The sequence below is a fragment of the Dipodomys merriami genome, unplaced genomic scaffold (assembly GCF_024711535.1).
Source record: "Dipodomys merriami isolate MVZ:Mamm:240054 unplaced genomic scaffold, mDipMer1.0.p SCAF_36, whole genome shotgun sequence".
Taxonomy (NCBI): Eukaryota; Metazoa; Chordata; class Mammalia; order Rodentia; family Heteromyidae; genus Dipodomys; species Dipodomys merriami.
In genome coordinates, this window is record NW_027205159.1 from 212188 (window position 1) to 224549 (window position 12362).

The window sequence follows — 12362 nt, forward strand, 5'->3', positions numbered from 1 at the left end:
GATGCAGCTCAGATGGCTAATAGGAGTCAGTGCTCATCTTTAAATGCAGGATGCCTTGAGAGACACCACTTACATCAATGTTAAGGACATCCGGAGGAACTTGAAGGCAGACAGTTTTGCAGACATCACACACAGCAATAATCCTCAGATGCACCCCCTTAGATTTTCTAAGTAACCCAGTAACTTGGGGTCCCCAGGGTGGGACAATTTGGCTTCAGCTGTTCTAAGTTCTGCTGAGTGGATTCCACCTGGGTCAATGAAACTTTCCACTGGAGCTGGGTATCAGTGGCTCATGACTATAATTAGACCTCAGGAGGATGAGATCTGAGGATTGAGGGTGAGAGCCAGTCTGGGCAGACAAATCTGACGGATGTGTTTGTAAATAACCATCCAAAAACCCTCCCGAAGTGGAGGTGTGGCTCAAGTGATAGAGGGCCAGCCACGAAGGGAGACAGGAAGCCAAGTGGGAACTCAAGGCCCTGAGTTCAGGCCCCTGAACCAGCAAAATAACATTACCACTGGAGCAATGGAAGGTAGTGTTTCCCTGTAAGTGTTCACACTGTATGAAAGAATTTTCAAATGCAGAACCTACTGATAGCCCTTTTTGTACCCTATTGGGTTCATCTGCCCTAGAACAAGCATACAACCACCTCCTAGACCTTGTGCCAGGTCCCAACCTGTCATGTTGATAGATTTTTCTAGAATGTTTGCTTAGTATCAAAGATGACATCTCTAAAGCTATCCTTTAACAATGAGCTTGCTTTATTTATTTATTTATATTGTGAAAATACTGTACAGAGGAGTTACAATTACATGGGCAAGATAATGAGTGCATTTCTTATCGAGCATTGTAGCCTCCTCCTTTGTTTCCCCTTCCCATCCCTTCCCATCCTCCCCCCCCAAACCTCCCCGCCCCCTTTTCCCCCCCTCCCCTGCACCAAAGTTGTAAAGTTCGTTTTCAACATAACGACTTGTACATCTCATTGTTGCAATGGGTCCACCTGTATCCCTATTTAAACGATTTGTTTTTCCCCTTCCCCTCCACAAATTATACCTACATCAAATGCATTGAAAGCAGGGGTTATACTGTGGGGAAGGGACATACAAAGCAACAAAGAAATAATCTTATAAATGTGGAAATAATTTTATAAATGTGTTAGAAACAATCGCATGAAAGAAAAAAACGATTTGAATACATGTCTTAGGGTTCATTTCATGAGCTTTATTTTTTTAAATAAGCTTTTTATTGTGAAAATACTGTACAGAGGGGTTACAATTACATGAGCAAGATAATGAGTACATTTCTTATCAAGCATTGTTGCCTCCTCCTTTGTTTTTCCCCTACCATCCCACAACTACTGCACCCCCCCACCTCTGCCCCCAGCAACGAGCTTTATACAGTTTTCTCCTTAACTTAATTCAGTGCAGGATCATTTTGTAAGTATAAACGGTGCTTGCTACCTTCTATTTCCCCAGATATCAAGGTCTCAGCTGTGTAGCAGTCAATCTAAACTTCATTTAAGGTCAATTTTTTGCTTTTTTTTTTTTTGTGGGTTATGGGACTTGAACTCTGGGCCTGAGCTTTGTCCTTCAGCTCTTCAGCTCAAGGCTAGCACTCTACCACCTGAGCTACTGTGTTTCTTCTGGTTTTCTGGTGGTTTTGGGGAGATGAGTTTCATGGCCTTTCCTGCCTGGGCTGGCTTTGAACCAAGATCCTCAGATCTCAGCCTCCTGAGTAGCTAGGATTTACAGGCATGAGCCACCGGCGCCCGGCTGCTTTTTTTTTTTTTTTTAAAGAAAGGATAGTTGGGAGGGAAAAACTGGGAGAAAATAGGGAAGGGGTGACATTGTCCAAGAAGAAATGTACTCTTTACCTGACTTAAATAACTGTAAGCCGCTTTATAATAACAATAAAATATATTTTTAAAGAGAAAGAATAGTACTATAAGTTGGCCATGACATTCGTATGGACAATAACTAATGTTCAAAAATGGAAAACATGTATTGGGAAACTTCCTTTGGGATTAAAATATTAGAATAATGTGAACTTAATGTGTAGATTAAAAAAGAGTCACATATCTGATTTTGTAGGCTCAGTCTAATATTTTTGAAATCATCTAGTTATATATTTATCTATAGACATCTTGTAGAATGTAAATCGCTCAGAAATATTGTGACTTCTGTTATATCTACAACTCTTTCAGAGAGCTTGAAGTAGCAAGTTAAGTCCTGTCGTTCATGTAGACAGAAGTGAATGTTTCATTGTTCAAGTATGTTCTATAGATTTCAATTCCTGTAGCGGTTTTAAAATATGACCTAAAATTCTTTGTTGCCTCTCCTTTGACAAGATGGGTATGGGCTGGACTTGGCAACTTGTTTTAATGAGCGGTGGTAAACTAATCTGTAAAGGGATGGTGGGCTACTCATAGATTAGATCATAAATGACATTGCTGTCTCATGGATTGCTCACTCTGGTGAAAGTCAGCTTCATGTTGAGAGAACACTCCAGCAATCAAAAAGAACATGGGCCCTTGTGCAGAATCATGCCCTCCTGCCTGTAGCCAGCAAGCAAGTCAACTGTCCTATTAGTGAGCCATTTTGGAAGCTGATTTCTCGCAGCTGGTTGATCTCCAGCTTTGGCCCATAAGAATGTTTACTTGGGTGGTTCTGCTTCAAACTCTCTTATGAGTTGCATCAAGAGTCTTCAGGATTTATTCTCTTACTTTTAAGATCTCACTGCATATTTCTCCTACTTGGTCATAGGCACTGTGCTGGAAGCTAAAAGGGAAATGATCATTTTTGTCCTCTTGACAGCTCATAGTTAAATAAAATCAATCTAATCATAAGTAATTATTAAATATTAATATGCCAAACAGAATTAGTATTTAGAAAATACTTAGGTTGTATCCACATGGAGCATTGGGAAAACAAAAGAGAGACAGGTCTCCTTGATTTTATTTATTTATTTAGAGTTGGAAATTAAATCCAGGACCTCATGTCTACTACTGACCTACACCTCCAGCCCAAGATTTGTATGTGTGTGTCTGTATGTGTGTGTGTGTGTGTGTGTGTGTGTATGTGTGTGTGTGTGTGTGTGTGTGTGTGTTTGTGTGTGTGTGTGTGTTTGTGTGCGTGTGTGTGTGCCTGTACAGGGACTCACACTCAAGACCGTGCATTTTTACTTGGCTTTATTTTTTTTGCTGGTACTGGGGCTTGAATTTAGGGATTAGGTGCTGTCCCTGAGCTTCTTTTTGTTTAACGCTAGTGCTCTACCTCTTGAGCCACATTGCCAATCCTGGCTTCTTCTGAGAAGTTTATTAGAGATAAGAGTCTTATGGACTTTTCTGTCCAAGATGGCTTTGAACCATGATCCTCAGATCTCAGCTTCCTGAGTAGCTAAGATTACAAGCATGAGTCACAGGTGCCCGGCTAATTGGTGGCAGATTTTCTATCTCCATAAGTCCTGTTATTTAAAATATGGTGTGTGTGTGTGTGTGTGTGTGTGTGTGTGTGTGTGTGTGTGTATAAGATTGGGATGATTGGCACATGGAAGTTGTTTTTTTTTTTTTTTTTTTGGTCAGTCGTGGGGCTTGAACTCTGGACTTGGGTGCTATTCCTGCACTCTTCAGCTCAAGGTGAGCGCTCTACCACTTGAGCTGCAGTGGCACTTCCAGTTTTCTAGTGGTTTATTGGAGATAAGAGTCTCACGGACTTTCCTGCCCAGGCTGGCTTTCAACCGAGATCCTCAGATCTCAGCCTCCTGAGTAGCTAGGATTATAGGCGTGAGCCACTGGCGCCTGGCTGGATGTTCATTAGACCAATCTTTTTACTTTTACATATGTTCAATTTTGTATTTATAATTTTTGACAGTCTAGGGCTTAAACTCAGGATCTCAGGGTCTTATGGTCTCATTCTCTTAGCTTTTTCGATCATGACTCCTACTTAAGCCATACTTCTGCTTCTGGGTTTTTTGTTTTTGTTTTGCTGGTTTATTGTAGATTAAAAGTCTGAAGGAAGTGGTGTGGTAACTCAATTGGTAGAGTGCTAGCCTTGAGCACAAAGAGGCTCATGAACAATGCCCAGGCCATGAGTTAAAGCCCACAGCTGACCAAAGAAAATAAAAAACAAAAACAAAAAACCCTGCATTTCACAGGCTGGAAATGTGGCTTAGTGTTAGAGTGCTTGCCTAGCATGCATGAAGCCCTGGGTTTGATTCCTCAGTACCACAGAAACAGAAAGGCAAGTGCTAGCCTCGAGCACAAGAAGCCCAGGCCCTGAGTTCAAGCCCCAGGGCTGGAAAAAAAAAATGATCCCCAAACCCTCAGCTGTTCATGTTAACTCTAGAAGAAAAAATTTATAAAAATGAAATTAATCACAGGCCAATGGTTGGTTGTAGATGAGCATGGATGTGTTAGCTTTCTGTCACTATAATGAAGCATCTGAGTTAATCAACATGAAGAGAAATGACTGATTTTGGGGCCACAGTTTTGGAGGTTCTAGTTCATGATTGATTGGCCCTGTTGTTTTGAGCCTGTGGTGCATCATGGTGAGAATTTTGCTCACCTCATGTCTGAGAAGCAAAAGAAAGAAGAGGGGGTTGGTGTTTCACAGTCCTCTTCAAGGGCACGCCCCCAATGATCTAAAGACCTCCCATTAGCCCTTGCTTCTTAAAGCTTTCAACACTCTTTTATCGAACCACTGTGGAGGCCAGGCCTTTAACACAGGAACCTTTGGGAATTTTAGGATACAAACAATGGCAACATATCTTTTTGCTTTTTGTAGATTACATTTCAGAAGAAATAAGGGATAAGGAATTCTCTCTCTTCAACAGACATGCAGAAGATGAATTAACTACTCAAGCTGAAGAAGTAATTCAAGAAACAGTTAGTCCAGGTAATAATACCTATAGCATGAACTAATAATCTAGTACAGATGATTGCAGACTATCTTGTACCTTTCATAGTATTTTACCCCAGGAGACATCAGCAAATCTTCAGTTTACATACAAAAACATATTGGCTGCAGTTAAAACGATTAAGTCAGGTGTATGTGGCTCACTCCTTCCTGTAATCCTAGCTACTCGAAGACTGAGATTTGAGAATAGTGGTTTGAAGTCAGAACAGCAGGAAACCTGCTTGACTTTCTTCTGGTCATTCATGGGGCTTGAACTCAGGGCCTGGGTGCTGTCCCTGAGCTCTTTTGCTCAAGGCTAGCACTCTACCACTTTGAGCCATAACTCAAGGTTATTGAGTGGTTTTTGAGTGATTAGTTGGAGATAAGAGTCTCATGGAGACTTTTTCGAACCACAATGCTTAGATCTCAGTCTCCTGAGTAGGTAGGGTTACAGGAATGAGCCAGTGGTACCCAGCTTGTTTGACTCTTATTTCCAATTAACCAGCAAAAAGACAGAAATGGAGCTGTGGCTCAATAATAGAGCATCAGCCTTGAGAAGAAAAGCTAAGGAGCAGTGTCTAGGCTCTGAGTTCAAGCCCCAGTGCTGGCGCACATGTACACACCAAATATGAATTAAATAAACTCTAAGGTTTGACCATTTTTAAAAAAAGATGCTACTTTATATTGTTTCCACACAGACAAGGCTGTTTTCAATACCTAGAGATGGGTTTTACTAATCTCTTAGACATCTTTCAACTCAATCAGGTTGATAAAATTAACCTGTACATATACTCCAGCAAGGAATGAAGCTGGTAGGGCAGAGAGGAGGGGCACCAGAGAAGAGTTGTTTTTGTTTTATTTATTGTTTGAGGGTGCTGGGGATAGAACTCAGATCTTTGTGCATGATCTCACCTCTACAAATTGTGATTTATTAAATTTCCTTCTCTTTCTCCTTTTTTTTTTTTTTTTTGCCAGTCCTGGGGCTTGAACTCAGGGCCTGAGCACTATTCCTGAGTCACTCTATGCTCAAGGCACTCTACCACTAAGCCACATTCCCAGCCTCCTCCCCTTTTATGTTTTTTTTTTTTTTTTGGTCGGTCATGTGGCCTGAACTCTGGGCCTGGGCGCTGTCCCTCAGCTCTTCAGCTCAAGGCTAGCACTCTACCACTTGAGCCACAGCACCACTTCTGGCTTTTTCTGCTTATGTGGTGCTGAGGAATCAAACCCAGGGCCTCATGCATGCAAGGCAAGCACTCTACCACTGAGCCACCTTTCCAGCCCCGGCCCCCCTTTATGTTTTTGTTGGTCGTGGGGCTTGATCTCTGAGCCTGGGTGCTATCCCTTAGCTCTTCAGCTCAAGGCTAGCACTCTACCACTTAAGCCACAGCGCCACTTCCAGTTTTCTGGTAGTTTATTGGAGATAAGAGTCTCACAGACTTTCCTGCCCAGGCTGGCTTTGAACTGTGATCCTCAGATCTCAGCCTCCTGAGTAGCTAGGATTATAGGCATGAGCCACCAGTGCCCGGCTCCTCCCTTCCTCCCCCCCCCCACTTTTTTTTGTATTGGTATTGGAGCTTGAACTCAGGTCTTGGATGCTATCCCTTTGTTCTCTGTGGTAGAGTGCCAGTACTACTTCCAGCTTTTTGATGGTTAATTGAAGACAAGAGTCTCACGGATTGTCCAGGCTGCTGCAAACTGTGATTCTCAGATTTCAGCTTCCTGAGTAGTTAGAATTACAGGGGCAAGCCACCAGCACTTGGTCTGAGCCTTCTTTTTGGCTGCTTTGTTGTTGGCCAGCCCAAACTTTCGGCATCTCACTTTACCTCTGGACAGCATACATATGGGTCTATCGCCCTAAGCAATGCCAGTCCTTCTTGCAGTTAGCAGTTAATAGGCTAGCTAGCCACCAGGTTGTCTTTGCATTTGCTCCTGGTCATGGGTGACTGGGCAGGGATGTACATGGGGTCAGCCCTTAGTCTACTCCGCCCTGTGCCTTCTTATTTAGATATCCAATATAGGAGTCAGCCGTGTGGGCAACTGATGCGCTTCCTACAGAGGAATATCGTTACAGCCGCCATTGCAGTGGCCTGCATCCTAGCCATCATCGTGCTGTTGCTGCTCATGCTCTCTGCATACCTCAGAAGGAAACGCCCATTGTGAGTGGCTCTCTATACCCACTTCTCTTCCAAGAACACATGGGTATTTGGATCAAAGCTGCCCCCAGTGTTTCCTGTGGAGTCCAGATCTAGGAGGAGAGCAGGAATCACCACCTCCTTTTGTGCTTTGTCACCTGACATGCTCTTACCTGCCAGGGCAATTGATTTGGGGCATTGCCTGGTGATTCTGATGCGCACCCAGGTTGGGGGATATCTGGCTTGGGCTAAGGTGTTTTCCTTAGGCCATTAATGGTTTGATTACACACTCCCCATATTGAGCGTTACTCAGGAGGAGGTGATAGAACCTCTGGCTGGAAAATTGGAATATGGGTATAGAAAAGAAAGGCTGAGTGCAGCAATAGGAGAGTGAGGAAAGATGAAAGGAGGGCTGAAATTCAGTTGTTCACCCTGGGGTCAATTGTGCTAATTGTTACAATATAGAAGGGAGGTGGCTCAACAGCCACTTCCTGGAACTTCCCAGGGACTGTAAAATCCCCTTGATCTTATGCTTGGCATAGTAGGGCTTTAAGAGACAAGACTGCAATTGTGGCCACTTTGCTTCCCATGTCAAATATTCTGATTATCCTCCTGGACAACTAGGCTCCAGTGCTGAGACAAGAACCTTTAGCAGGCACTGGGAAACAGATAGTTTATAACATTAGGTTTAATTGCTTTCAAAATTATGAGACTCGTTTTGCATCCCCAGACGGAAGAACGGTCTTTCAGGCCTCTCAGGTTCTGCCCAACTCTGTGTTGGGCAGGGAAAAGGGGACAGAGGTATGTGAGGAGGGATGGTGTCCATTTCCCACTTATATGTCTCCTTCTGGTTCTGAAGCTACAATATTTACATTTCTCCATAGGAATGCATTGCTGAGCTAGGCTCAAGTGGCTCATGCCTGCAATCCTAGCTACTCAGGAGACTGACATCTGAGGATTGCAGTTCAAAGCCAGCCCAGGCAGAAAAGTCAATGAGACTCTTATCTCCAATTAACCACCAAAAAGCCAGAAGTGGAGCTATAGATCAAGTGGAAGAGTAGCAGCTTTGAGCAATAAAGCTCAGGAACAGTGCCCCAGTTCTGAGTTTAAGCCCCAGGACTGGTAAAAAAAAAAAATGGCATTGCTCTGGACACCAGCCGTTTATGCCTAAAACCCTAATGACTCACGAGGCTGAGGTTTGAGAATAGGCTTCAAAGTCATCTTGGGCAGGAAAATTTATGAGACTCATCTCTAATTGACCAGCAAAAAGAAACTGTGGCTCAAGTGGAAGAGTGTTAGCCTTGAGCAGAAAAAGCTAAGGGATAGCACCTAGGTGCTGAGTCCAAGACCTAGTATTAGCATAGACAGACAGACAGACAGACAGACAGACAGACAGACAGACAGACAGACAGACAGACAGACACACACACACACACACACACACTCACACGTGCATGCACACAGAAAAAAGAATGGTATTGCTTTTCCTAAATGCCAAGGCTCGTGCCACTGGTCACTCCTTCAGGCCCTACATCCAGGTTCTGATTCAAGAATGGAGACAAAGAGGGAGAGTAGCTTGGATATGATAGAAATTAGAGACAGAGGATTTAACTACTCTTGAAAATAAGCTTGGCCTGTTTCACAACTCTGCTGGGCCCATTGTTTTCCCTCACGCCTGTAATCCTAGCTACTCAGGAGGCTGAAATCTGAGGATCACAGTTCAAAGCCAGCCCAGGCAGGAAAGTCCGTGAGACTCTTATCTGCATGTCAACTCTTCCTGATGTAAGAGGACAGCTCTGATCCTTTGGAAATATCAGCTTCTATCACTGCCCAACACATATGTACTAGGAATTCCTGTATATAGAATGAACAGTGTCTTTTTTCTTGCTCTGTTTTAGGTGTCCTCCAGCAAACATGACATACAATATTTTTATAATGAATGGAAAGAGTTGGTGGCAAAAGTCTCAGGACAAGACTCTCAGAAAATTTAGGGGAAAAGTGAATAAGCTGAAGAACTGTTCCTGTGTCTAAGCCAGGTGAGGGATCAACCAGTCCTGGACTCACAGCTGAGATGGGAGCATATACTCAACCCAGACACTATGGAGAGGCCAATTCAATTTGTGGCTATGAAGTGTATGCTACAAAAACGTGTACCTTCTTTTCCCAATCTTGAATGGCCCAAGAAAGAACACTTTGCCAATGGATGCTTATGGTGGTATGGTATAGGGACCTTAGCACATTTACCCAAAGACAAACCTAACAAATAGGTTTATGCATTTAATAAAAGCACTGACTCATTTCTTAAGCCATTCACTGCACAGACATTGATTGAACAATTGATATACAGACTATCAAAATATGAGGGAACGGGGCTGGGAAGGTGGCTCAGTGGTAGAGTGCTTGCCTTGCATGCACGAGACCCTGGGTTCGATTCCTCAGCACCACATAAGCAAAAAAAGAAAAAAGAAAAAAGCCGGAAGTGGTGCTGTGGCTCAAGTGGTAGAGCGCTAGCCTTGAGCTGAAGAGCTGAGGGACAGCACCCAGGCCCAGAGTTCAGGCCCCACGACTGGACCCCCCCCCCACCCCAAAATATGAGGGAACTAATGATGAGTCAGACACGGTCTCTGCCCCATGGAAGACTACAGTATTGTGCTGGGATGTGATTCAAGTGGTAAGTGCTTGCCTAATGAGGACTGAAGTCCTGAGCTCAAACCCTAGTACCACCAAAAGAGAAAAAAATCACAATGTGGGGGGTGTGTGTGAGAACATGACCTTACCAAATATCTTCTGTCCTTTTGAAGTCAAAATATATGAAAAATTTAATCAGAAACTAGGAAGAATTTTGAGAGCTCACCAACAGAGGGTATTTTCTGCTTAAAGGATCAGGAGGGTTTTATTTATTTTTTATTTTTATTTTTGTCAGTACTAGAGTTTGAATACAGGACGTTACCACCATCCCTGAGTTTACATTGGTTTTTTTGTTTCTTTTTCTGCTCATCTGGTACTCTATAACTTGAGCCACACCTCTACTTCTAGCTTTTTAGTGGTGAATTAGAGATAAGAGGCTCATGGACTTTCCTATCCAGGATGGCTTGGAATCATGATCCTCAGATCTCAGCCTCCTAAGTAGCTAGAATTATAGGTATGAGTCACCAGCACCCAGCTTTGGATCAGGAGAGTTTTAACAAGAAAAGTAACTGGGGTAATTGGAAATATAATGAAGGGGGCTTATTTATAAAGTTGTGAGCAGAGTCAGGGGAAACCAACAAAGAAAAGCACCCTGGAGCAAGCCAGAGTGAGAAGCTGTTACCTTTAAGGGTGAAGCAAAGACCAAGGAGGGCTAGGGATTAACTCAGTAGTAGAGCACCTGCTTAGAATTCATGAGCCCCTGGCTTCAGTCTCCAATGCTGAGGAGAATAAATGGGAATCTCTAACATGCTATACACTTTGTGAGAGGAATGTAAGTGGATTGTAACAACCCAACATGAACAGACTAGGGGACTCCACACTCCAAACTCAGGGTCTTTCTGCCCTGCAGTCTCCTCCAAGCTTCCCAACAGGAAGTTAGAAGGTAAGGGCATAACTGGAATTCATCGGCAATTAGACAAGAGCAGGTTGGGAGGAGGGCAAACTGAAAATTCCTAACACAGTCATCACTTAGGTGTTATCTGTCCTTTTTAATGAATGAAAACTCCAAATTTCACGCCTCATCTCCCACAAGTGGCAAAAAGAAAGTCCCAGGAGCCACATGCCATTGAAGAGTGAGATCAGCACAACCTGAAACTTAAAGCACTCACCACTGCATGGCTTTTCATATAAGGAGCTGGGAGAGGGAAGTGAGCATGACAGCTGCTATGGTCCCTGATTTAGTGTTTCCTCTGCCTGCCCCGTGTTGCTCTGTCTTCCAGCACTTTGGCTACACAGGTTCATTTCCTGGGGGGAATGTTCCAGGCTTCCATGTCTTTTTTTGTAGGGGGAGGGGAGCAGTCACTGCAGTTTTCTGATGACAATGGATCCTTAGATATGATGCTCTTGTCCCCTCCTGAATCTCTGGTATATTGATGAGGTCTTTCTGAATCTTCATAGACAAACCCAGCTTCCCTGAGGGGAGCAAGATCATTCGCTCCAGGGGATGCTGTAACCTCTTCCTTGGTGTGATATTTCACTACGTCAACATTACCACACTGGAGCCCCACCTTTCAACATATGAACCTTTGTGGGGAGACACTCAAGTAATATCTAAATCAAAGCAGTAAGCTCAGTGGTATTGGTTACCAGGTATTGGATAGATAGGATAAGATAAGATCCTCTTATCTATTACTGTGGCTTCAGTGTCCATAGCAAATCCAAGGTAAATATTTTTGTGGAACAAATATTCTCACATTTTACACACACTGAGAACTCTTATGTTTTCCTTCCCAGTCCTTCTTGATACCAGTCTTCCAATTCTGTTCTTTCCAAGTCCCCATCTGCTAGCCAGCCCAACAGTTACCATCCACAAATTAATGTAAAGCAGTGACACTCAATCTGGGGTAGTTGACAAATGTCCAGAGACATTCTTGGTTATCTCAATTTTGGTGGGGGAAAGATTTCTAGCTTTAGATGCTATTATACATCTTATGATGCATGGGACAAGACTCTGCCCCAGAAAGGAATTAGGAATTATCCAGCTCAATGAGTCAGTAGTCCTGAATCTGAGCCTTGGTGGAATGCCTGGACAGCTTCACTGTGATGCCCTTATCACCGTCACCCAAGGCTCCTTCTGATTGAGCCTGCTATATAACTTCTGTCCACTTCTGGCTGGGGTCTGCATGTTTTGTAGAATCACTTGTAACCTAGACCTGAATATTTTCCTCTTCTGCTAACTGACCAGAAGAACAATGTCAATTCAGTGAAACCATAGGAACAGGCACTAGGGATCTAAGCCACCTGCTGACATTGGATGGTTTGGCCTTTGGGACTCCTAAGCTTGTTCCAACATATAGTCATGTGCAGGGACCAGTCTGAGAAATGCATCATTCGCTGACTTCATTGTTGATGAACATTAAGGAGAGTACTTACACAAGTTGCATCTGACTTCACTAGTTGATGTAATCTTTGGAAACCACCATTGTATATTTCAGTCCATTGTGTCATGATGCTGTGTGCGTGTGACTGTGTATCACTTCTAGTTACTGTGAAATATAATTTAGTAGACCAGATAATAATCAGTTTGAGTTGTTTTGCAGTTTGGGCACCCTAGTCACTTGTCCTATGGTCTAGTGTTCAATATAAGCCAGGAGCTGCTTTGCAAATAGAGAAATGAAGCCTTCAGAACCCAGGCTCCAACTCTGGATC

The 12362-nt window shown here is 43.3% G+C and overlaps 1 protein-coding gene across 5 annotated transcripts in view; it reads left to right on the forward strand.

Moving 5' to 3' along the window:
* Positions 1-9310, forward strand: part of CUNH2orf92 (chromosome unknown C2orf92 homolog) — a 35625-nt gene extending 26315 nt beyond the window's left edge. For all 5 annotated transcript variants that reach the window (XM_069988467.1, XM_069988468.1, XM_069988469.1 and 2 more), the window contains 3 exons: positions 4783-4893; positions 6899-7049; positions 8924-9310. In XM_069988467.1, the coding sequence (XP_069844568.1) occupies positions 4783-4893; positions 6899-7049; positions 8924-9056 (395 nt within the window). In that variant the 3' untranslated portion in view covers positions 9057-9310. The remainder of the gene's footprint in view (positions 1-4782; positions 4894-6898; positions 7050-8923) is intronic.
* Positions 9311-12362: the final 3052 nt, after the last annotated feature.